The 25,727-nt window shown below is 39.5% G+C and overlaps 1 protein-coding gene across 2 annotated transcripts in view; it reads right to left on the bottom strand.

The window, feature by feature from the left end:
• Positions 1–25,727, bottom strand: part of dusp22a (dual specificity phosphatase 22a) — a 75,823-nt gene that overhangs the window by 32,695 nt on the left and 17,401 nt on the right. For both annotated transcript variants that reach the window (XM_073849983.1, XM_073849984.1), the window contains exon 3: positions 1,708–1,790. In XM_073849983.1, coding sequence (XP_073706084.1) covers positions 1,708–1,790 — 83 coding nt within the window. The remainder of the gene's footprint in view (positions 1–1,707; positions 1,791–25,727) is intronic.

Here is a 25,727-nt window from a genome sequence, read left to right as displayed (position 1 = left end):
GTTGAGGTTACCCGTTTGCTTTATCCAAAGCAGTCACACTTTAGTTTGGGGACCATTTCTCACTAGTAACCAGTGTTGGGCAGTAACTAATTACTTGTAATTTAGTTACTGTAATAATATTACTTTTTGCAGTAACTAGTAGTGTAACTAATTACTAATATGATTTCAGTAATAATATTACAGTTACCATTCATAAAATAGCTAAGTTCCTCGTTACTTTTGATGTCTCAACCCCGCTGATTTAAAATCCAACAATTAAATGATTCCTAGTTTTTACATGCATGCGATGTCCCCAGTTCAGCAGGCAAGCCTGAAATATGGAAAAGCTTACATTCAGCAGATAGAATATTGCATTATATTGATTTTGTCAGGAAAAACAGATGATCTGAACACTGTTGTGTAAGTTGTAGCTTTACTTTACTCTGGCATTACATCCCACCCACATCCCTCTGATCAGCATGTGATATATTATATTACTATAATTAAAAATCTTTTTGGAAAATTAAACAGTTTCTTACAAACTTATGTGATTTGACAAAATACAATATATGGGTAACAGAAAAATTACAATCAAGCTACACATGACAATTAATGAGAATAAAACAGCACTTCTACTTGAATGTCACTATCAATCACAATTGATTGTTTGTAATAACTTCTGACTGTGATCCTATGTGGATTTTGGTCAAATGATGAGGCAGAAATATGTTGTTAGTAACATTCTAGAAGAATTTTACGCGGAAGATAAACAGTTACAACTTCTGTGGGGCATGAAGAAAAAGTAATGTTACTAGTAGTGTAACTAATTACTGTTGCCAGAAAGTATTAAGTAAAGTAACAATATTACTTTTTAAAGTAGTAATCAGTAATATATTACGTTCTTTGGGTAACTAACAATTAACTACAACTTTTGCCATAGCAAAAGCTTTTGCCATAGCTGCTTATTAATAGTTAGTATGGTTGTTGTTAAGTTTTGACATGGTCAGGATTAAGGGCTCTAATAAGGGCTTCATAAGTACTAAAAACAGCCAATATGCTAGTAATATGCATGCTAATAATCAACTAGTTAATAGAGAGAATTGGTCCCTATAAACTACAGTACCATAACCTTATCTGAAAGCACAATAATTGTGCTGCTTCCACTATTTATTTATTTAGTTGTTTGTTTGTTTAAAAGGCATTATCAATGCAGTTCTGAGCGGCACACACTAATGGTGTGTACACCAACACAAAGCATGTTAGTATGTACAAATGCATTGCACATTTCCTGGTGGCTGTTTGATGCATGTTTCCAAATTAAAATCTTGTCACTAGTCACTAACACTTTAAGTGTTACGTGTGTTTCGGAGTTAGTTAGGTTTTCCAAACAGAAAATAAAGGTTGGTTAGCATAGGTAACAGCTGTACAATGTATCTTAGCTGCCCCCTGCTGCTCAAAACACATATACTGAACTTAAGTCCCAAAAAGCAGCCTCATTTTGCTTCCACATTACTATAAATAAACCATTAATTCCTGTCAGATTGATGTATTTACACATTCACGTTATCTTTTTGAGCATGTTTAAAGCATATAAAATATGTCACAATCTGCCCTAAGCTTTGTATGCAGTATTAAAATGTTACATTCCCCCAATGACAATACACTACAGTGTCAAAGCAGAAATGGAAAAGTTCTCTCCTTGTGGTCTCTGTGGAATGTTGCTCTTACCTCTAACACAGGCTTGGCATTGTTGCACACGGAGAGAATATGGGTGATGCCATTGCGGGACAGACCGTCTCTGTTCTCTGAGTCTGTGTACAGAAACATTTAATGACAAACTTGTGTTTAGCATGCACCTACTGAGCGGTTTTCAAATGAAGCGCTTTAAGTCAAGTCACCTTTGTTTTTATGTTATATACAATACTGATTGTTTCGAAGCAGCTTCGAAATAGTAATTAATTATGTAAATGTCAAAAACTAACAAAACTAAATTTTCCTGTAAAGCAGCTGTAGCAAGACAACAGTGTCATTATTTGGCTCCAGTGACTAAGTTCAATAACTGTGTACATTTCATTCATTTCAAACAACATTATGCAGTATTATTTATTATTAAATCAATTCAGCTATAAGCAGCTCTGCTGAAGACAGTAGTGTTGTCATTCAACTTGAGTCAGTTCAATGTTGATTCAGTTGCAAGAAACCTAAACTCCATCAACTGATAGAAATAGAGGGGGAAAACTGAACACTGAGACATTCAGTCAGTGGGTGGGAGCAAATATCAACAAAAATACTTACATACAGTTAACAGTTCAGCATTAACAGTTAAGTCATAGGTTTAATCCCCAGGGAATGCATGAAAGTTTATTTTTATAATTTTGGTGTAAAAACAAAACAAAACAAAAAAAATCAAGTAAAGTTATAAATGTAATTTATAAAGCATTTTATTATGGACTTTGCTTGCTCCACAGTTGGTTACTAAAGTCTTCTTAAAGCATGTTGTGGCATTACTGTCGGGTGTATATCTTAGAGTAAAAGTCTGTTTGCAAAACCTGCGCCACATTGCGACTGATTTGCCAAAAAATCCACAGTGAAATGTAAATGCTCTATTCATTCACATTCACATACTACTCATTCACATTATTAAAAATAAAAAGGATTTTCCTAAGATTTGAATTAGGGCTGCAACAATTATTGATCAATTATTCAGCTTTTACAATTACTTAAAATATTGAGTTATACTGTACACCAGTTAGGCACTTTATTTCCATTAAATAAATGCTTTTTTCTTTATAAAAAAATATAGAATATGCAAGGACATGTCCCCCACACTTGTAATAAAACAAATTTATCCCCTGCAGATCCTCATTGGACAAGTGTGTACACGTGCTGGTCTTCATAGGCCAATGTATATATCTTTAAATAAAAGAGACAAGATAATGTATATGTAATCTAAACCTGACATTTCCATGACAGTTCATCATTCACACATCATACCCGCACATGCTTATACGTGCACTATACCCCCCCCCCAAAAAAAACTTTTTTCATAACTCCTTTGTAAACAATTCCCACCTTTTCAATAGTCAATGTAGCATTTATTTCAATATAAAATAATACAAATATTTGGAAATTAGAAAAAACTGTACAAAAAAATGTATGTTATTTTTTTATATTTATAATTCGTTACATTTATATAGCACTTTTCTGGTTACTCAAAGTGCTTTGCATAGAAGGGGGAATCTCCACAACCACCACCAGTGTGCAGCATCCACCTGGATGACGCAACAGCAGCCATATGTCGCCAGAACACAGGGATGATTAGGAGGGCATGATGATGGACAGAGACCAATTCACAACAGCTTCAATATTTGCTTCATCTATGCAGGCCCCACCAGCATTCAGCACATAGCCCAGGGAAAAAGTAGTTTCCACATGAAACTCACATTTCTCCACTTTTACAAACAGGTGGTTAATCTTTGAAGCACCTATCGAACATGACAAACATGAGAAGCCAGTGGCAGAAAACAGATTAAAATATTATCAATATAAACAATGACACACTTATTGATCATGTTCTTAAATATCTTATTCATGAAGGACTGGAAGACAAATGGAGCACTGGACAGCACAAAAAGCATCACCTGACATATTATATGAAAGCATTCTTCCATTCATACCCCTCTCTGATGGTGATAAGATTGTAAGCACTGTGAAGATCAAGTTTAGAAAAGCAGTGAGCCTCATGTCGATACACAGTCTGAGAGTGCCATCTTACTTTTCCACCTGCAGCACCTAGGGATGCAGATGGATGGATGAAGCCCAACCTTAATGCCTCCACCACATAATCCTCCAAGGTCTTTGTGAGGCAAAGATAGGGGATAAATTTTGCTCTTGGGAGGCTGAGTATCTGGCACCAGTTCAAAGGGTCGATTGGGAGGGAGTCCAGTCGCATTGCTCTTGTTGAACACCATATGGAAATCTAGATATTTACTTGGCACACCTGGTAGTAGCTGGTCAGATGCAGAGGCATGGTATGGGCCTAACAAGGCTCATACAGATATCAGGGAAAGTCACACTCCCACTTTCGAATCTCACGCTCTCTCCAATAAATAACAGGATAGTCTTTGCTTGTTTACAGTGCTTTGTTATGTAGAGCACTTAGATCACATTCTAATTTGGTTGTCTAATAAAGTGCTTTAGTGAAATATGTATGAAAGCACACTGGTTACACTGTAATTTAAATGCTGTGGACTTTAATGGACAGTCAAAGTGTGGTAGATGTATAATGGGAGCTGTCCAGCAGGGGGCGGTGGCAAATGGTATGGGGCTGAGCACTATTTAAAAGGTGTGAAGAAGAAGTGCCAGGTAGACAATGGCCATGCTTAATTGTGTTTGTCTTGCTGCTGAGATGGGTCCTCAATAAAGTGACCATCAGGAATTTCTGGCTTTGCTGTGTTTCCTTTCTTGGGTATCTCAAGATACTACATATGGCGACGAGGATGAGAAGAAGGATATCTCTCAACAGGATATCATCAACAGGATGAGAGAAGAAGCGAGCCATATTGTTGAGTTGTGTTAGAGCGCAGACATACACACTGATGAGGAATTTGCTGAGTCCAGAGAAACCAGGTGCAAAGAGTTTTGAAGAATTGGTGAGTTTATTGAAGAACCACTTTAATCCAAAGCCAAGTGAAATAGTTCAGAGGTGGAAGTTTAATTCAAGAAACAGACATCCTGATGAAAGCATAGTAGAGTATGTGGCTGAATTAAGGAAACTGGCACAAGATTGTAATTTCGGAAACACACTCACAGTTATGCTGAGAGACAGATTAGTGTGTGGTGTTAATGATGACAGCATACGACGTAGATTACTGGCTGAGGATGGACTAACATTTGAAACGGCACTGAAGAAAGCTCAGGCTATTGAAACTGCTAATAAGGATATGGCAGATCTGCACAGAGAAAAAGGAAATCGTGTGAGTACTACTGTTTTTAAAGTGGACACTGAAGAAAGAAGTAATTCAAAAGGGGCAGGAATGTGTTATTGGTGTGGTGGAATTAACCATATGCCAAAAGATTGTAAATTTGCCACAGAAAAATGTTATAACTGTGGTAAAATTGGACATGTGAAAAGAGTATGTAGAATGAGACCACAATAAACTGATGGCAACAAAGGCAAGAAAACTTTGAAATGGGAGAGAGGAAAACAGGCAAAGAGGGCTAATTATTTACGGGAGGAAGAGGAAGAGCAATGTGAAGAAGTTTTCACCATGTATAGTATACAAACAGCCCAGTCTCCTGCGCCTCCTTTTACTCAAGTTTTACTTATTAATGAGTGTCCTGTAAAATTCAAAATTGACACTGGATGTAGTGTAACTGTGTTAACACAGGTGGAATATGGCAAACTGGAAGTTACAGAGAAACTGCCTAAATTGAAACCAAGCTCTCATAATTTGAAGACATATACAGGCCAGTCAGTGAAAGTTCTGGGAACCAGCAAGATTCAAGTCAAGCACAACGGATTAATGAAAGATCTTTCAGTGGTGGTGGTGGCAGGAGCTGGTCCTAACTTGTTGGGAAGATCATGGCTTGCCGAGTTGGAACTTGGCTGGGAAAAGGTAAATAAAATCCAAACAAGCTCAGAGAGGTTGCAAGACATTTTAAAGAAAAGTGAAGTTGTTTTTAAAGAAGAACTGGGGAAATTAAAAGGAGCTACAGCCAAGATTCACATAGCTAGTGGGGCAAAGCCACGTTTTTTCAAACCACGTTCATTGCCTTTTGCCATGCGAGAGAAAGTAGAAGCTGAACTTGATTGACTGATTGAAGAATGTGTCATTGAGCCTGTGAAGTTTTCAGAATGGGCAGCTCCAGTCGTGCCTGTGTTGAAGCCCGATGGATCGGTGAGACTCTGTGGAGATTATAGAGTGACTGTTAACTGGGAATCGTCATTGGAGCAGTATCCCATTCCCAGAATGGAGGACATGTTTGCAGTGTTATCTGGAGGTGAGAAATACACCAAGTTAGATATGAGTCATGCATATCAACAGATTTTGTTGGACGAGACATCTAAACAGTATGTCACGGTAAATACTCACAAAGGTTTGTTTACGTACACACGTTTACCATTTGGAGTGAGTTCAAGTCCAGCAATTTTCCAGAGAACTATGGAAGGACTCTTGAAGGATATTCCAAAAGTCACAGTTTATTTAGATGATATCCTGAAATGATCAAGAACATCTGAGGACACTGGATCAAGTGCTGCAGAGGCTGGAGGAGTCGGGATTGAGGCTGAAAAGGGAAAAGTGTAAGTTCATGGAAAAGGAGGTTGTGTTTAGGACATAAAGTGGATGCCACCGGGATTCATCCTGTTCCAGAGAAAGTTCAAGCTGTACAGGAAGCACCAACACCAACATCAGTGACGGAGCTGAAAGCCTATTTGGGTTTGTTGAACTTTTATAACCGATTTCTTCCAAATCTTTCTACACTGCTTGCTCCTTTGCATAAGCTTTTGAGGAAAGATGGTTGTTGGTGTTGGGGAGAAGAACAAGAAAAAGCCTTTCAGAAATCTAAAGAGTTGTTGCAATCTAACCGTGTGTTGATCCACTATGATGAAAGGAAGGACCTTATCCTTTCCTGTGATGCTTCCGCGTACGGTGTGGGGGCCGTATTAGCACATCGAATGAATGATGGAACGGAAAGACCTATTGGATTTGTATCCAGAACCCTAACAGCCGCAGAGAAGAACTACTCCCAACTAGAGAAAGAGGGGTTGGCGGTGGTGTTTGGAGTAAAGAAATTCCACAAATACTTGTATGGTCGTAAATTTGTAATCTGCACGGACCACAAACCTCTACTCAGTTTATTGAGTGAATTAAAGGCTGTACCTCAGATGGTATCTCAACGAATTATGAGGTGGGCAGTGATATTGGGAGCATATGAATATGTAATTTCTTACAGAGCTGGTAAAGATCATGGTAATGCTGATGCCCTCAGTCGTCTTCCTGTTGCACAACACTCTGAGGAAGAACCTGAGGAAGAGCGGATCTTGATGTTGGATAGCATAGTTGATCCTTTGCTGACTGTAGAGCAAATTAAGCACTGGACTACTAAAGATCCTGTTTTATCAAGAGTGCGTGAGTATGTGCTTAAAGGTTGGCCTGATCACAGTGAGGCCCAGGAATTTACACCTTATAAACAGAGACAACAAGAGCTCAGTGTTCAGGATGGATGTGTGCTGTGGGGGCCCGTGTCATTATTCCAGAACAGGGATGTTCGGATTTGTTGGAACAGTTACATCAGTCTCATCCAGGTATGACCAAGATGAAAGGATTGGCAAGGAGCTACTTATGGTGGCCGAATCTGGATGCTGATATTGAAACTCGAGTAAGAGATTGTACTGTATGTCAAGAACAACGGAAAGCCCCTGTGAAGGCTCCACTTCACCCATGGGAGTGGCCCAGGCAACCATGGAGGAGAATTCACATGGACTATGCAGGCCCCTTCCTAGGTAAATTGTTCTTAATAATCATTGATGCTCATTCTAAGTGGATTGATGCCTATCCTGTAACTTCAGCAACTACAGCTACTACTTTGGAGTCTTTGAGAAGAAGTTTCAGTGTACATGGGATTCCTGAGATGATAGTGTCTGATAATGCCCAATGTTTTGTCAGTGAAGCAAGTAAAGTATTTATGTCTAAGAATGGAATAACCCATGTCACTTCTGCTCCACATCACCCTTCATCAAATGGTTTGGCAGAACGGGCAGTTCAAATTTTCAAAGACCTAATGAAAAAGAGTTCTGGGAATACTGAGTTACCAACTGGAGACCAAGTTACATAGAGCTCTGTTCAATTATCGTATTACACCCCAGTCTGTAACTGGACTGTCTCCTGCTGAATTGCTGATGGGCAGAAAATTGCGTTGCACTTTAGACAAGATACATCCTGACTTCACTGGCAAAATGGAAATGAAACAACAAGTTCAGAAAGAGTATCATGATCAACATGTGAAATCTCGCTATTTCCAAATTGGAGATCCTGTGTATACCCGCAACTTTGGGTATGGACCAAAATGGGTGTAGGGAGTAATTCAAGATATTACAGGACCTGTATCTTATACAGTAGCTTTGGGAAATTCTCAAATAGTGCGACGGCATGTAGATCAATTATTTAGGCGCCAACAAAGGGAAGTAACTGATTACCCACCGAGCATGGATGTTCAGTTATGTGATGCTGATGTTGTGTCTCAGAATACTGAGGTTCAAGTGCCACAATCACCCAGTACTTCCACAATACCAACTGTGGCTGTTACTCCTGAGAGAAAGGAGCTTAGAAATTTGCAATGAATGTACAGTTAGACCCTTGCCAGAGTTATCTAGTGCTTATACTATGCCTGAAGGGACATCAAGTGCAGAAGTAAAAAAGCCTGAAATTATACCGACTGAGGGCCTACGATGGTCAATGAGAGAACCGAAACTACCAGCACGTTTTAAGGACTTTGTGATGTAAAAAGAAAAAAAAGAGAAAAGAAGATAGTGATAGGGTAATATGTATTGTATTTTGTTGTATGGCACTTAATGTTCTTCCGCACATGTGGTTATTTGGAGAAAGGTTTTTTTTAACTTAAGTGGGAAGGAATGTGGTAGATGTATAATGGGAGTTGTCCAGCAGGGGGCGGTGGCAAATGGTATGGGGCTGAGCACTATTTAAAAGGTGTGAAGAAGAAGTGCCAGGTAGACAATGGCCATGCTTAATTGTGTTTGTCTTGCTGCTGAGATGGGTCCTCAATAAAGTGACCATCAGGAATTTCTGGCTTTGCTGTGTTTCCTTTCTTGGGTATCTCAAGATACTACACAAAGAATAATATGGTCCTCTGAGCTAAAGTACCGAAATGACTGCTCAGTCCATTGGAAACACCATGGTCAGTCTCGTCATGCTTGATAGGCACCTATGGCTAACATTAATGGACATGAAAGACACTGAGAAGTCTGTCCTCTTGAATGTCACAGTAAGTCTGTTGGGACTGTTTGGCAATTCCATAGATTCTCTCGCTGAGTGATTCATAGAAGTGTAGAAGCAATCAAAAGCCATCAAACACTTGTGCTCTTCGTCCATTTAGCACTTGGACTGTGGCTTCTCTGGACTGTGGACACACAGGCCAGAGGACCGGTTGGGGCCAGGGGCCGGTTGCACCAGCTGTTCGCAAGTTACAACTTAGCCTAGTTGCGACATAAAGGGACACTCAGTTACAATTTACGCACTACTAAATATTTTTGCGTTACACCATTAAACTTAGTTTAAACTTAACTCTACGTATAAACTAAATATTTATGGAAGCGTCTGGTCAGGAGTAAATAACTCTTTTATTTTATAATAACTCCGGTTGGAATAAAATAGCAGACTGAGTGAACTGCATCAATGTCAATATCAATATGCTCTTCTTTTAACCGACAATCTTCAATCCTTTAGGCATATATGATGCTGCTGACATTTTCACTCTCGTACATATTAAGAGAGAGAACAATATGTGAATAAACGCACTTGGTTTGTTTTAATGCGTCTTCAACACCCCATCTACAGCGCGACTCTGTGGGCTTTGTGTTGCGCATGTCAGATGAAATAATAAATAAATTGCATTTATTTTATCAGTGTTTTTTGATCCTTATTTATTTCAGTTACAGTCTCTGAATGTTATTTACATATGTGACACTGGACAAAAAAATTGCTTACATATAGACTAATGTTATTATTGTTTCGTTTTTAATGGAAACCAGTTTTTACCATTAGTATACGTGAGGCAAAAGAAGTTAGAATGAAGGATAAATTAAAATTCATAGCATTTAAACAAGTTCTGCTCGCATATTTGAAGGTTTCTATAGGATGATTTAGTGTAAACATCATATTATGCAACTACGCATTACTTTACAGAGAGCTTACAAACTACTAGCTAAGTCCTGCCTTATGGACAACTGGTGCAACCAAACAATGTATAGATTTAGTTACAAACTAGCTAATCCTTACTAAGCCTCTAGTGTGAACTTAATGTTTCAATTTAAGTAAGAACTTATGAATGGCTGGTGCAACCCTAGAAAGGGAAAGCTAAGCCCTGCTCAGGCTCCCCAGCAGCGTTCTTGAAAGGCATGGACAGAAGAGGGCTTTCGCAGCTGTCACGTTTATGGACTGCTTTTGCCTTGTTTTTCCCCTGTCTTTGTTTCTGTTTGGTTCCGGTTTCCTTATTTGGTCATGTTCCTTTCCTTGTAAAGTTAATTGATTATTCCCTGCGCCTGGAGGAATATGTGGAGAAGTTCCTGAGCGTGTTCAACCAGGTGAGACGGAGCGATCCAATGATCAATGCATGCTTCCAGATGGGACTAAAAAATTATTCCTGATGATTGCCGCAGACCCGTAGTGGATTTTCTAAATTACGTTCTTGATCTAAGTGGTTCCAAGTTCCTAGCCAAGTTCCCGAGCTCCTTGATCCGCCATGGCTTCCTGAACTGTCTGCTCCGCCATGGCCTCCTAAATTGTCCGCTCTGCCATGGCTTGCTGAGCTCCCTGATCCACCATGGCTTCCTGAACTGTCTGCTCCGCCATGGCTTCCCAAGCCCCCTGATCCATAAGGGCTCCCTGAACTCTCTGCTCTGCTATGGCCCCCCGAGCCCCCTGATCTGCCATGGTCCCAAGAGCTCCCTGATCCTCCATGGCTCTCCAAGCTCCTTAATTCGCCTTCCATGTCTTCCTCAGTTACCAGCCTCCAGGGCGCTCCCCTGGTAAACTGCTTTTAGATCTTTGTTTCAGTTGTTTCTGTGATGTACTGAAATATAATTACAAGCACTTCATACGTTTCAAAGGCTTTTATTGACAATTACATGACATTTATGCAAAGAGTCAGTATTTGCAGTGTTGGACCTTCTTTTTCAGGACCTCTGCAATTCGACTGGGCATGCTCTCAATCAACTTCTGGGCCAAATCTTGACTGATAGCAACCCATTCTTTCATAATCACTTCTTGGAGTTTGTCAGAATTAGTGGGTTTTTGTTTGTCCACCCGCCTCTTGAGGATTGACCACAAATTCTCAATGGGATTAAGATCTGGGGAGTTTCCAGGCCATGGACCCAAAATTTCAACGTTTTGGTCCCCGAGCCACTTAGTTATCACTTTTGTCTTATGGCACGGTGCTCCATCGTGCTGGAAAATGCATTGTTCTTCACCAAACTGTTGTTGGATTGTTGGAAGAAGTTGCTGTTGGAGGGTGTTTTGGTACCATTCTTTATTCATGGCTGTGTTTTTGGGCAAAATTGTGAGTGAGCCCACTCCCTTGGATGAGAAGCAACCCCACACATGAATGGTCTCAGGATGCTTTGCATGACACAGGACTGATGGTAGCGCTCACCTTTTCTTCTCCGGACAAGCCTTTTTCCAGATGCCCCAAATAATTGGAAAGAGGCTTCATCGGAGAATATGACTTTGCCCCAGTCCTCAGCAGTCCATTCGCCATACTTTTTGCAGAAGCTCTGCACTGGTGGCACTCCGATCCCGCAGCTGAATCCTCTTTAGGAGATGATCTTGGCGCTTGCTGGACTTTCTTGGATGCCCTGAAGCCTTCTTAACAAGAATTGAACCTCTTTCCTTGAAGTTCTTGATGATCCTATAAATTGTTGATTTAGGTGCAATCTTAGTAGCCACAATATCCTTGCCTGTGAAGCCATTTTTATGCAACGCAATGATGGCTGCACGCATTACTTTGCAGGTCACCATGGTTAACAATGGAAGAACAATGATTTCAAGCATCGCCCTCCTTTTAATATGTCAAGTCTGCCATTCTAACCCAATCAGCCTGATACAATGATCTCCAGCCTTGTGCTCGTCAACATTCTCACCTGAGTTAACAAGACGATTACTGAAATGATCTCAGCAGGTCCTTTAATGACAGCAATGAAATGCAGTGGAAAGTTTTTTCGGGATTTTCATGGCAAAGAAGGACTATGCAATTCATCTGATCACTCTTCATAACATTCTGGAGTATATGCAAATTGCTATTATAAAAACTTAAGCAGCAACTTTTCCAATTTCCAATATTTATGTAATTCTCAAAATTTTGGCCACGACTGTAGAGTGAGTGTTAAACACAATACAAAATGTAACGCTCCAGACCACCCTTATTCAGTGCTGTGATGATGTTCAAGCTTCAAGCTTTTCTGAGCACCTTAAGTTTTTAAAAAAAAGCAACTCTGAGCAGAAAAAACACTCAATGTCATTTGCATTTTTTTCCATTGTCCAATCAAATGAATGGTGAGGCAGGCCTTCTGTTGTGGTGACGAAAGTTTACTGTTGCTTAGAAAGTCCGGAGCAGGGGCGGAGTGGGGCACTAAAATCCACCGGGAAAATTCTGACCGCACCGGCCCGCCCCCCCTTTTAATATAGGCTAATACTAAATCTTTCTCTTTTTTTTTTAATCTGGATGAAAAAAAAAAAAAACACAAAACAATTTAGCGCTTCGGAATTTTTACCGATATAGCTGATGGAAATTAGCCTGGAAAAATCCAGACCCTAATCTATTAAGATTATGGGTCTGGGATCGAGCAATGAAAACTGCCTAACTCGAGGGGTGGCACCAAGCATGCATTTGAAACTCTAACTGCACGCAATTGGATAACGCCACGACCAATCACAACAATACACGCTTAGCTACCAGCAGAGCTAAATGATGTTTCATTAACAAAGTTCAGGAGAAGCGCGTCAGATGCTTAGCGTAAACATCACAAGTCAATCAGCGCCATAGGTTTAAATACAGCTGACTCACCTCAATTCACTCGATGGTTTATCAGTAAACCTCCACCATCCCCATCCCATATCACTCTGGGTTCGGGCCACTCCCGAGCTCGGAGCCCTTCACCGGACAGCACGCCAAACATGCACTACTATTCTCCGGCTAATTATATGTAAGCGTGAACTCGTGAACTGATAGATTAAACTCTTGCCGTATCCAGTCGGCAAAACAGCAAAAACGTCCTTCTTGCAGAGGAACGATTCGAGTTTTCGGTTTTCTGTTCCTCTTTTATATGGAAAGCCAAGTCTAACTCGTTCATTGTAGCGGCCAAAGCCGTTTCAAACAACTTGTTCATCTGTAGCGACAGCGATCTTTCAAAGTTTACTATATGATTCGGACGTCGCAGTGCTGTCGTCATCAGCTTAGCTCGCCTCTGGCCCGCCTACATCAGATACACCGATTTGATTGGTTCCCACAATTGCTTACCTATTGCAGTAACCTGCATCATTGCTCGATGCCATAGTGTCTTGCAGAGACAATTCAAATTGTGCTCTCGCGAGACCTCTGGATTTCCAGGGTAGATGGAAATGTCTTATCGATAAAATTTCTCATGTGTCGACATAATCTTTTCCCGTTTAACTTTAGCGCATAAATTCTAAATCCATACTTCAAATGTCACAAAAATCTGTTTGGAAACACTTTTTTGTAGAGAAAAGCACAAAAATCTGTTTGGAAACACTTTTTTGTAGAGAAAAGGGGCTTTGCTACGTTGCAAGTTAAAAGTTATTCATTTTGTTCTGAAGATCTTGTTTTACGTGGATATTGGAATGATAAGTACAACATTTTAAATTAACTTGTTGGCTTGTTAGCTTTTTATATTTTTGTTCTTCTTGTGTTATGAGTATTGTTCCATTAAATTTAAAGGGTTTGTTCTGAAATAAAAGGGGGGAAATAGCATTTATTTATTTTATTTATTTACTATTTATATAAATAGTTTTTCAATATGTTTGGCTGACTGTATTTTATTATGACAATGAAGCTGCGTTGTCGAGTTAGTAATGCTTAACTGCGCGCAGGAGGTGCCAACACGATCATTTGTTTTTTTTTCCCCCTTGTAAAAGTGGAAACAACTTACAATAGCCTACTCCTTCGTTTGTGGTCATATAAGAGTAAGACATTGTTCCAGACTATTCTAAATATTTATTTTATTAATGCACATTCACAATAAAAAGAAACAGTGTGCTTTTGTAAAAAGGAAACAAACAGGATGCTTCGAGCGCATCAGAAAAATGAAACTAAATTCTGCATAGGTTGATATAGGCTGCTAATTGTTTCACATTTTTTTCTTTCGTTTTGTTAATTCATAATTTATTTAGAAAATAACTTAATTTAATTTATTTTATATATAGCTGTATAATGTTTTCCTCCGTTCGCAGAAGCGCTGCAGGTGCGTGACCATGTGAATCCTCACTCTCTGTTGTTTATGCTGCTTTTTGCATGTATAAAATTAATCCATGGAAAACAAATGTAGGTATTTTTAATGGGTCACAGCCGCGTATTAATTAAAATGTCCTTTAATTGTAATTTAACAATCTTGTAAGTTAACGGTTAAAAATGTCTTAACGACCGTCGGTTGTCAGGAGAAATAAAATAACCGAAATGAACATTCCCATTTCTAAATAAAAGTTCATCAGAAAAATTACAATACAACTGCTCCTGTTTATGATTATTGTTGATGATCAAGTAAATAGTCTATAACAAAGTACAAAAAAAAAAAAACCTCATGACACTTGTTAATAAAAATTAGCTAACATACAATTTAATATTAGGTTTTGTTTCAAATGGATAAAGAACAGTCTACTAGCCTATATAATTTACGCAATATAGGTGAAATTATGTATGGAAACAGCTCAAGGGCAGTTTTTTTTTTTTTTTTGCGATACACCAAAACTTATGCGACAGTTCGTTTTTTTTTTAGGGATGAGGTCATTACGCACACCATTTTAATATTAAATTATATGTAAAAGGCCGGTTGGAAGGAAAACAGGATGTAGACAGCAAATTTTGCAGTTTTTTTTACACATTCTCTTTGTCGATAACAAAACAGTGCAAAAACTGGATGGAAACTTGGTTAGTGACAGCCACGCGCTTTGCAACGTAATGACTCGGACCACTGGTGGGGGCTCCCTAGTGGCGGCGGGGCTCTAACCAGCCGCTTAGTTCGCCTATAGCACTGATAAAGAGTGAGCAACTGATATAAATATTGGTTGGACGTTTAGGGGGGAGTATGCGGGAGTATCTGGCCGCGTGGCGAATTTAGTAACGTCAATGATTCTAATAAGCTCAGGCCGGTCGCGTTCGCCTCGGCGCCCGCTCAATTTGTGATCCGCTGTGTAAATCCTTCGGCCGGCCGACCGGGAAAAGTCCCTAACTATTGGTGTCTGTCACGGGTTACCCGGAGCTGTATTTAAGGTTTCTGATAATATGACAGTTTACTTAACAGCAAAAATCAAAGATTATAGAGCACTCACACTATTATCCTGTGATTAGACTGACATGACTGCTGTTTTGGTGGATGCCTAACAACATTTACGCAGCACACTTTTTTTTTAAAGTCACCAAAAAAAGGCAGTGTGGTGCGCCTCGTGTTTTCAGACCTACAAAACGTACGGCGTGATCGGGCCTTAGAGATACTGTCAGGCCCCCTGTGGCCTGTCCCACTGAAGATGGAACCTTCTCAAGTGAGCGGTCTGGCATTCCAACTCGGAGAGGTGAGAGTGCCTTCTACTAGGCATCTCTATGCTCATAAGTGGAGAGTTTTCAAAACTTGGTGTTCTACAAAAGGCCATCAAGTGCATTATTTCAGTTTTTTTTTATTTCCTTCAAAAGAAAAGGATGAAAGCCACACACCTTCTGTTCTCAAAGTGAATGTCCCTGCTATTTCAACATTTCATCCTACTATTGATAAACTGTCAGTTGGGAGAAATTATCTGTTGTGGTCTACAATGTGGTTGAATCCCCCTTGACCCTAAACTTTCCCCACTTGGGACCTTAATGTGCTATTAAAAGCCTTAACTTAACCCTCTTTAGTCGGCTTCCCTGAATGTGCTCTCCCTTAAGACAGCATTATTGCTTGTCCTAATGACGGTAAAGTTGTGCTTAAACTGAGAAAGGGTTATGTACTGTACACAAGGTTCTTTCAAGGTGATATATTTCTCTTTCTCCTGAATGAACGTGGCCCCTTCCTGTACCCTCTCTGCCCTCTGTGCACATTGTGCGTTCGTTTGGAACATTTTGCGTTGGCTGAAACATTTTGATAAACCCCTCAACCAGCCTGTACCAGTGTCAGACTTAGTGACAAGTTATTTTTGCCCATGGCTGATCTACCTTTAGAATGTGGACCAATTTCGACTGCAGAGACTATAGTGGCAGTTATGACCCTTCGAAGTGGTCGCGCACCAATCATGGTGCACCCATCAAGGTTTTGAGCTCGGGTTCTCCTTCGATGCCTTATTCAAGTGGCTGACACTATTACGGGAGGAGCAGGCTGTTTCTGAATTGGGATATCACGCATTGAACTAATTTTTGTCCTGAGGAATATTATCGAGCAAAGCACAGAATTCCAACAAAAGCTATCAATAAATGTTGTCGATTTTACAAAGGCATTCAATATGCGATGTGTCACTGAACCAGGTGATTACGGCTTGCTTGGGAGAAATGGTAGACAAATTATGGATCTGGATTTCGCTGACGATATCGCCCTCCTTGCAGCTACCCAGCGATCCCTCAACGAGCTCAGCGGTACATTGGAACGCAAGGCGGCGGAGGGTCTATGACCCAGAAGGGTCTATGACAAGGAAGTCTTGTGTCGAAGACACAATCACCAGACCGCCAACAAAAGGCCACCATACAATGGATGCCTGCCAAGGGGAGAAGAAAGCAAAGCCGGTCGAGTCACTGCTCATTTATTGATGATCTACCTGCTGTTGGCCTATGATGGGACGAAGTGGAAGTTGCAGCTGTCGATTGAGTCCGTTGGAGACTGTTTGGAGCCCGATGCGTTAGCTGGTGTGGGAGTGCTAACTAAGTAAAGTAATTCAATTGGCAGCCTGCGGGCCCTATCTGTCCTCTCAATAATTTTTGTCCATCCCGAGGTAAGAGTAACCACAGGTTGTATATTCACCTTGAATTGTTTTTGCAATAATTAGTTGGCCCAGGCCGTTGTTTTACAGCCGAAAAAGAAAAGTAATAGACAGAACAACAATGAATCTACCGGAGACCGCAACATTATTAGACGGCAGGGTTGACAAATGCTTGTATGAGGGGAATATGAGACATCCACAAATCTAGTTTAAACGAGTATAAAGACAGTGTTATCGATCATGACTTATAGGGAAAAATAGCTCAGAGACTGGACGAAGATGATTATGAAATGGAGTTATAGTTTGAAAGGCTGCACATTTGGCTGTACACACACTGAGGAGCTAAAAACAGAACGCTATTAAAAGTATTTTTCAGAGCCTATTGAATGTTAAAAATAATGACTTTTAATTATACTGTAATGTTGAATGGCTATAATTAATCCGTAAATTGAGAAGAAAATGCATTTAATAGAGACATCAGTAGCATAATTGGAATCAACGATACTGGCCTAATAGGCTAATTAGTAAAAAAAAAGTTTTTAAACTGCATATTTAAAATATATGTTGTTTCTACATTAATCTGGAGGTTCAATGTGAAATTATGACAAATATATGTTGTTTCTACATTAATCTGGAGGTTCAATGTGAAATTATGACAAATAAATATATAACATTATTTGGATTATTAATAAAATATGCAATTAATCATGATTAATTACAAAAATGTGTAATTTTTTTTTTTTTTGAATGACAGCACTAATGTTATAGCCTGGAAAAAATCCAGACCCTAATCTATTAAGATTAAGGGTCTGGCATCGAGCAATGAAAAGGGCCTAACTCGAGGGGCGGCACCAAGCATGTATTTGAAACTCTCACTGCACGCAATTGGATAACGCCACGACCAATCACAACAATACAGCCCCATACGCTTAGCTACCAGCAGAGCTAACTGATAGATTAAACTCTTGCCGTATCCAGTCGGCAAAACAGCAAAAACGTCCTTCTTGCAAAGGAACGATTCGAGCGCGGTTTTCGGTTTCCTCTTTTATATGAAAAGCCAAGTCTAACTCGTTCATTGTAGCGGCCAAAGCCGTTTCAAACAACTGGTGTTCATCTGTAGCCAGCTTTCAATGTTTACCAAATGATTCCGGACGTCGCAGCGCTGTCGTCATCAGTTTAGCTCGCCTCTGGCCCGCCTATATCAGATAAACCGATTTGATTGGTTCCCAGAACTGCTTACATAATGTAGTAACGTGCATCATTGCTCGATGCCAGAGTGTCTTGCAGAGACAATTCAAATTGTGCTCTCGCAAGACTAGGGCTGGTCCGAATACCATTTTTTGAGCTTCGAAGCTTCGGTAGTAATCAACATCGAATATTCGAAGCTTCGGTGGGAGGGAGCTGAACATATTCTTCTCTCTAATAAAGGCAGGAATCTTTGTATGCCTTTCTGTTTGCATTTTTATTATGTCGAGAACAGTACATCCAAACGATTTTTGCTGTGGACCCAAGGAGTGCAGTGTTGCATGTTGGTGTAATATGGACACAACACGTTCAGAATTAATAAATTGTAATAGAACATTGCTAGTTGGATGCGGCGCGCCTCACGCAGGCAGAGCTTATATGCTTCATGAACTGACACCGCGCTAGTGATACAAAACACACAGGTCTGTTAAGTGCAATACTTTTAATAAGATAGCCTAACATTTTTTAACAAACAAATCACTTCCAAATCAGAAATTAGCACAGTAATTATGGCACCGTAAAGGGTAGGCTGTTTAAAAAAGAAGAACGAAAAAAAAATGGCGCGGTGTTTATATATAAATAAATTATTCATATCTAAATTATTTATTAATAAATATATATACATTATATACAACGTTTGTGTATATAAGCCTATATAAAATACATAGCCTAAGTATATTATTTTGAAACCCAAAATAAATGAGGCCCAAACATTTTTAACAAACGTGCGTGTTTATTTGAGCACTTCAGTCAGTGAACAATCAGCCTACTAGACGCTAAAATAAATCAAATAAATAATACATTTAAATATGAATCTAGCCTAAATAAGAATGTTAAATCGGCTATTAAACAAACATTCGTTGCAAACATTACTAAAACTTCGCCCGGACCTTCTCCGACAGCTCATCAGAATTACTGGCCCGAGTCTGACTGGAACCGGTCTGTTTTCTCTTTCTCTTCCCCATTGCACAGCTGTTGTTTTTAATAGCAAAGTGATTACATTTATTTTCGTTTACTTAGGTTATAAAGTTAATTTAGAAATATATTTGGAACACTTTTTTTTGTTAAATTTAAGTTTTTGTTTTTTAAAGTAACAACCAAGTCATCACGATTTCAATTAAAACCCATAGATATAAGCACGCTTTGCAGAACATGAAGCGCCAGCCAGCGCTATGTGAAACTTCATTTTTGCTCATAAAGGTAAGACTAATATATCATCCGAAACTATACAAAAATAATTTAAATAATTTAAATCTAAAACAAAACTCTTCCTTTAGCTATAGGCCTAATGCATATGCATTTAGGTATTAAAGGCGAGTCCAATGAGCAAATGGCATCAGGGTCGTCCACTTCATCTTTTTGTCAAATACTAGTTTATTAATAAATAATTCAAATATCTCCTTACTTTTTCCCCGACACATTCATGGTAATTATTTTTGCTGGAGCTTCGCGGCCAGCTTACTGCGTGCATTTAAATGCAGAGGCGCGGTTGTCATTACGACAGTCACAGCCCTAGTTTTGCTTCAACCATTCAAGTGGGTCCGACTGTACTTTATAGTGTCTCTCAAATATTACTCAATTTCTCTCTCTCTCTCTTTTTTTGCTGTTTCTGTGTTAGTGGCGCAGCAGTCTGATCTTCTTCATTCATTTAAGCGCGAATGAGAACCGTTTCGCGGGGGATGCAAGGTGTATGAAAAAAAAAAACGAATATTCGAATCTCAAAATTTAAAATCGAATGCCAACCCACTGAACGAATATTCGAATATTCGAATATTCTGGTCCAGCCCTACGCGAGACCTCTGGATTTCCAGGGTACTAATGTTAACCTTTTATATATGCAATGCTGCTGAATATGCATTTCAATTAAATTTAAAATTTTATAGGAATTTTATAGGAAAGAGATCTTTCCTTTCCCCTGGAAAGAGATCGGGATGGCCACCCACCACCCAACCCCCTTGGCCCCCTTTAAATTTTTTATTTAATACTCTGGCCCTAGAATGAACCTAATTGAATCGCTCTGGTTTAGAGTTTCTGATTAGGTTTTTGTATGTTATGGTGGCCACACCAAGGGCGTGCCTGTATCAAAACAAGGGGCTATTCCACTTTATTGTTGACATGATAGCTCACAGAATATCCTGGGCCCAAATAGTGTGTGAGCCCACTCTACAAGAGGCATGGCCTCTTCACAGCATGGTCTAAAGGAATATCTATTAATGGATAGCTGGATAGTCTTCACAGGACACATTTGCAAGGTTTTACGACTAGGACGTTTCTTTAACAGCTTCTCAGGCCCCATTTACACGAAGGGAAGACGCAGATATTTCCCTGCGGTTTGGCCTCTCATTTACACGAAAACCCCGTTTTTATCACAGAGAAACGATTATTTCTAAAAACTCTGGCCAAAGTGGATAAATTTGAAAACGCCGTTTTCACGTTGTAGTGTGCACTGTGAAAACGAAGGCTTTTGAAAAAGATGACGCATATTTATAGTCATGTGACGCATATTGTACCAATAGATATGTTTAAACCAGTAATTGTGCCTGTGCTATTCACTGTCACACTGCTGCTAAAGAGATTTACCTTGTACACTCTTCAAATTACAGTCCTAAAATGATGACAGAAAATTTACTCACAGTTGCTGTCCTGCAAAACATGAGGACTAGGGCTGCACGATAGATCGTTTCAGCATCGTCATCGCGATGTACGCATGCGCGATAGTCACATCGTGGCAGTCACGATGCAGGGCAAAAAAAAATGTATGTGTGTCTGATTTAAAAATGTACTTTCTATATTTCTAAACTTTCTATTCACGGATCTATATTTGTATAAAATAAAGTAATTAACTAATGTTTAAAGGTTCTTTAAAAACTACAATGCACACGTTGCTTCACCTACTTCATGCATGCAGTCTCTGCGTGCGCATGGCGAAATGAGCGTGGGACGAGAGAAAAGCGCCGAAATGGAAGATTTGGTCGCAAAAAGAAACGCAACGTCGGTCATATGGAAGTATTTTGGATACATAAAGGATGCTGCTGACCAAAAACAGGTGCTTTGTCGGGAGTGCCTGGCAGTTGTTGCCACAACTCGCGGAAACACTACGAATTTAAGGGACCGTTCACATGTCGCCCCTAAAAACGTGTGGAAAAGGCTAGGCACGCCGCTTTCTCCTTCTTTCCAAAGCGCTCTGTAACTTGAGTGGCAAAGTGACGTCTGCCGTTGCTAAGCAACCATGACCCGCGCTCTCCTAAAGACGCAGAAGTTTCAGCAAAGATAAATGGATTTCCAAAACTAAAACTACTGCTTGCAGTAGCTCTGCTACTAAAATTTTTTATCCCTGTAACAGCTATGATCAGCTGTTCCTCCATCTTGGCTAAGCTTTTAATGTTTTTTGTGAAAGAAAGAAGCTGATTTCCCTTTCATCAGGGTAAAAGCAACATTCATTATTAATTTTATATTAGATTTATATTAGACTTGATTTGCCTGAATTGACAGTGAATAAGGTGAGTCAAACTGTTTATGAAACTATCCAAAATAAGCTTTAAAAAGTATTTTATTTCAGGGTTTTGATTATACTGTACTTTTACATTTTTTTTTATTCTTTGAAAATGCATACAAAATTACCCCAATTATTCTTGAATTATTATTTGATTTTTAAGCAGTTCAAAACAACCTGATGAACATAAATGAATTTGTACACCTCGCAATATATATCGCAAGAAAAAAATATATTGCAATGTAATTTTTTCCCAATATCGTGCAGCCCTAATGACGACAACTGCTTTTCAGATAAAATATGAATGAGCGTGATATAGACGCGTCAGTGGATGATGAGATATTTCCGTAAATTATCCCGCCAGAAGAACTGCGTGAAAACTTATTATGTCTGTATAATTTTGGAGGCTTTACGCATGCTCAGTAATGGTGCGTTCACACCGGACGCGACTTGCGCGGAAAAAACGCGCTATTCGCGCGTAGTTGAACGCTTGAACATTTGAGTTTACTCGCGCCATTAGCGCGTGACATTTTCTTCACAACAGACGCGAATTCGCGTCATGGGAGGGGCTTCTGCCACTCGTCAGCGGGAAAGTAGTTGTAAGATAGGTGAATGAGCTCAATTTGCCAGCTTTAACTTGCTTGTAGTCTCAATATGTATGTATATGTAGGTCAAATTGAGTAAAGAGCATTTTTTAAAACTTACCAGATTGTCCGACCTCTTCATTCACTTTCTTCCTACCAAGATCCATTTTATTCCTGTTTCTACAAAAGTCCAAAGATGTATTGTACAGCTCCGAGTAACCACAGACAGCAACGGTGATTTTTAGGGGTGGGCGGATCGATCCTAATAGACCTTTTTCACAGAAACCGGAAATACGCAATCGCAGGGTATGCAGACTTCCTGTGTAATGTCAACACAGCAGAAAGCCGGGTAATTTAAAATTAAAATGGAGAGAGTCTACACAACTTCCCTCACTGGTTTGCCAAAGATAACTTTTGCCGACCTGATAAGAGTCGTGGAGGAAAACTCCATCACAAAGAGGAACAAATTGGATAAAGGATATAAATTTTTCCACTAAGAGTTTATCCGGGACGTTCTAAAACGCTTAACGTGGCTTAACGTACGTAAAAAACGACCAGGAAACCCCAAATTTCTGTCAAACCTTACTTGGAACAAACACTAACTACTATCAAAAAAAACGAGTCCTTATTCCACAGATAAAGTGAATAATATCACGTTAAGCGTTTTCTCCCCCATAGAAGCCCATTGTAAGGAAACTGCTTAACGTGGTTTAACTTACCTTAACAGCGACCAGGGAAGACCAAACTTCTGTTAAATTTCACTTATAATAAACACTTTCTGCTCTCAAAAGAACGAGCTCTCATTCAGCATATAAAGTGATCGCCCCCCTATAGAAGTCCATTATACAAAAAAAAAAGCTTAACGTGGCTTAAAATTTTACTTATAATAAACACTTTCTGCTGTCAAAAGAATGAGCTCTTATTCAGCGTATAAAGTGAATAATATAAAGTGAATAATATCACGCTTTTCTCCCTATAGAACTCCATTAAGGAAAAAGCTTAACATGGTTTGTTATAATGGAATTCTATGGGGGGCGATCAAATTTATATGCTGAATAAGAGCTCGTTCTTTTGACAGCAGCAAGTATTTATTATAAGTAAAAATTTAACAGAAGTTTGGTTTTCCCTGGTCGCTGTTGAGATACGTAAACCACGTTAAACTGTTTCCTTATAATGGGCTTATTTGGGGGAGAAAACGCTTAACGTGATATTATTCACTTTATCTGTGGAATAAGGGCTCGTTCTTTTGATAGTAGTTAGTGTTTGTTCCAAGTAAGGTTTGACAGAAACTTTAAGCGTTTTAGAACGTCCCGTTTATCCATAACTTTCAAGGTAAGTAACGTAGCTAACGTTAGAGAGCAATCAGGCTAACAAATTACTAGTGTGTCCACTTAGACCGAGGACTAGGGTTATAAGGTTATGTATGGATAGTATAGAGGACATGTACAACTTTATTAAAGCAATACAGTATAACAGTCGTGGTCTTGATGTTACAAACAATCTTGCTCGATGTTTTCGCCATCTTTTAACTGGTTACCGGCATATTGGGGCGGAAATAGGTTTACACAGCAATTGCGTATTTCCGGTGCAAAATACGGAAGTTGTGAGAAAGGTCTATATCGATAGTATCGATACTGACGTTGGTATTGGAATCGGATCGATACTAGCATGCTGAGATCGATACTTTAAGTTATTTTTTTCTCCTCTACACTTTGGAGACTTATTGTGCATTGCACAATACATTTAACAAAGAGTAGACGTGTATATATGCCGCTGTTTTCACATCTTGTATGCAGACATTGCTGCTCCCCTGCTATGCTGTTTTGTTGTCATGCCATCACGTGACTCCAAGCGTAAGCGGATACTTTTGGTTAAAGCGAGATATGGAACAATAGGGCTGGGCAATATATCGAACGATATTGTGAGGCGCGTTTAGTCAATGAAGCCAGTGATTTGATTATCGAATGCGATATTAAGCTCGATATGGCGTAGCTTGTCAGAGATTTACGTCTCTGTGTATCAATTGCCGCTCTAGCGGGAACCTGAGCGGAACGCACATGATGGAGATTTAGTACTAATCAAAGCACCGGCTTCATTGACTAAACGCGCCTCACAATATCGTTCGATATATTGCCCAGCCCTATGGAACAGTACAAATTTGCATCTGTGGCAACACCACCAACTTATCCACATTATTTTTCAATGCAGAAGTAAACTTTTTAAAGGTCCCATATTGTCAAAATTGAAATTTTTCATGATAACTGAGGTCTAGGGGCTATGTAACTACCATATGAGTTTCAAAAGTCAATCCACAGTAAACTGCACACAGCCTGCTTAAAGTAGCTGTTCATTTTCACGTCCGATCTACTTAGTCTTCAGTCACCACCCAGAGCACCAATCACGTCCCACCCTCCTTTTGTCAAACCCAGACAATATCGTGTCCATAACATTGCTAAGCAACAACAACACGAAAACAAGTCAAGAAAACCCTGTTCAGTCGATAGATGTCGAAACTACATCGTTGCACAGGCTTCAGAACAACGTGAATATAAGAGACCACTGGCACGTCAACTTCAGCCTCTTTCACACAGCGATTCCGGTAAATACACGGATAATGTGTCCCATGATTTGTTCCGGAGTTGTTTGATTTGGTTCATTCACAGTTATTTTCCGGAATCTGTGCGTGCTTTACACACAATCCATAAAGACATGTGACGTTTGGATGTGAGATGTAATGCGACGCATAAGTTTCACTAAACTGAAACTAACCTGAACAAACTGTGCTTCAGTGCTGATAGTGAGGAGCTGGCTCTGCCCGATCGCCGCTTCATTCCACTTATTTCCACGTATTTTTTCATTGTGAAGAGTCGCATGATAACGTGCATCATCACTACAACACTGCCTTTATGGTTCTGGCTTTTGTTCACACAGCGCTCGTTCCCGTAATTTTCCAGAATCAGCATGCATTGTGAAAGGGGCTTTACTAAAGCAACAGTTATGTAGCTTACTGCATTCGGTGTTTGAAAAAGAAAAAACATTAATGATCGTTCTGAAATATCCTGTTGAGTATCAGCAGGCTAGGCTCTCTCTATGGCCAGAGCCATACAGAGAGAGAGTTGCGACAACTCCGTTGACACCAATGGACCATTTTTTTACAGCAATGGCGGATCGTGGAGACGCTCAATAGTTCCCGGAAGTTCGCGCTAATAATATCAGCGCCGTAGAGATGCAGCAGAAGAGATCGCTGTGATCAACTTTTGAACGGTAAGACATTTAAAGAACAAAACTGTAAAAGCTAATCAATTTAACTTGTGCATTAAAACAGATTGTTATTACATTATTTCTCACTTAATTAGTAGATTTACGGGATGTTATGCATTCTCTTCGTGCAGTTTCATCCACCATTGTGTAATTAAGGCTCTTAAACAGGATTTTTGCTGGTGGGAGCTACTTAATAGTTCTGGATTTATTGCAATGAATGCTGATTGACCTATTTTCGTTTCAGAATCATGCTAG

Source organism: Garra rufa, chromosome 11, assembly GCF_049309525.1.
Source record: "Garra rufa chromosome 11, GarRuf1.0, whole genome shotgun sequence".
NCBI lineage: Eukaryota > Metazoa > Chordata > Actinopteri > Cypriniformes > Cyprinidae > Garra > Garra rufa.
This window is presented reverse-complemented; position numbering and strand designations above follow the sequence as displayed.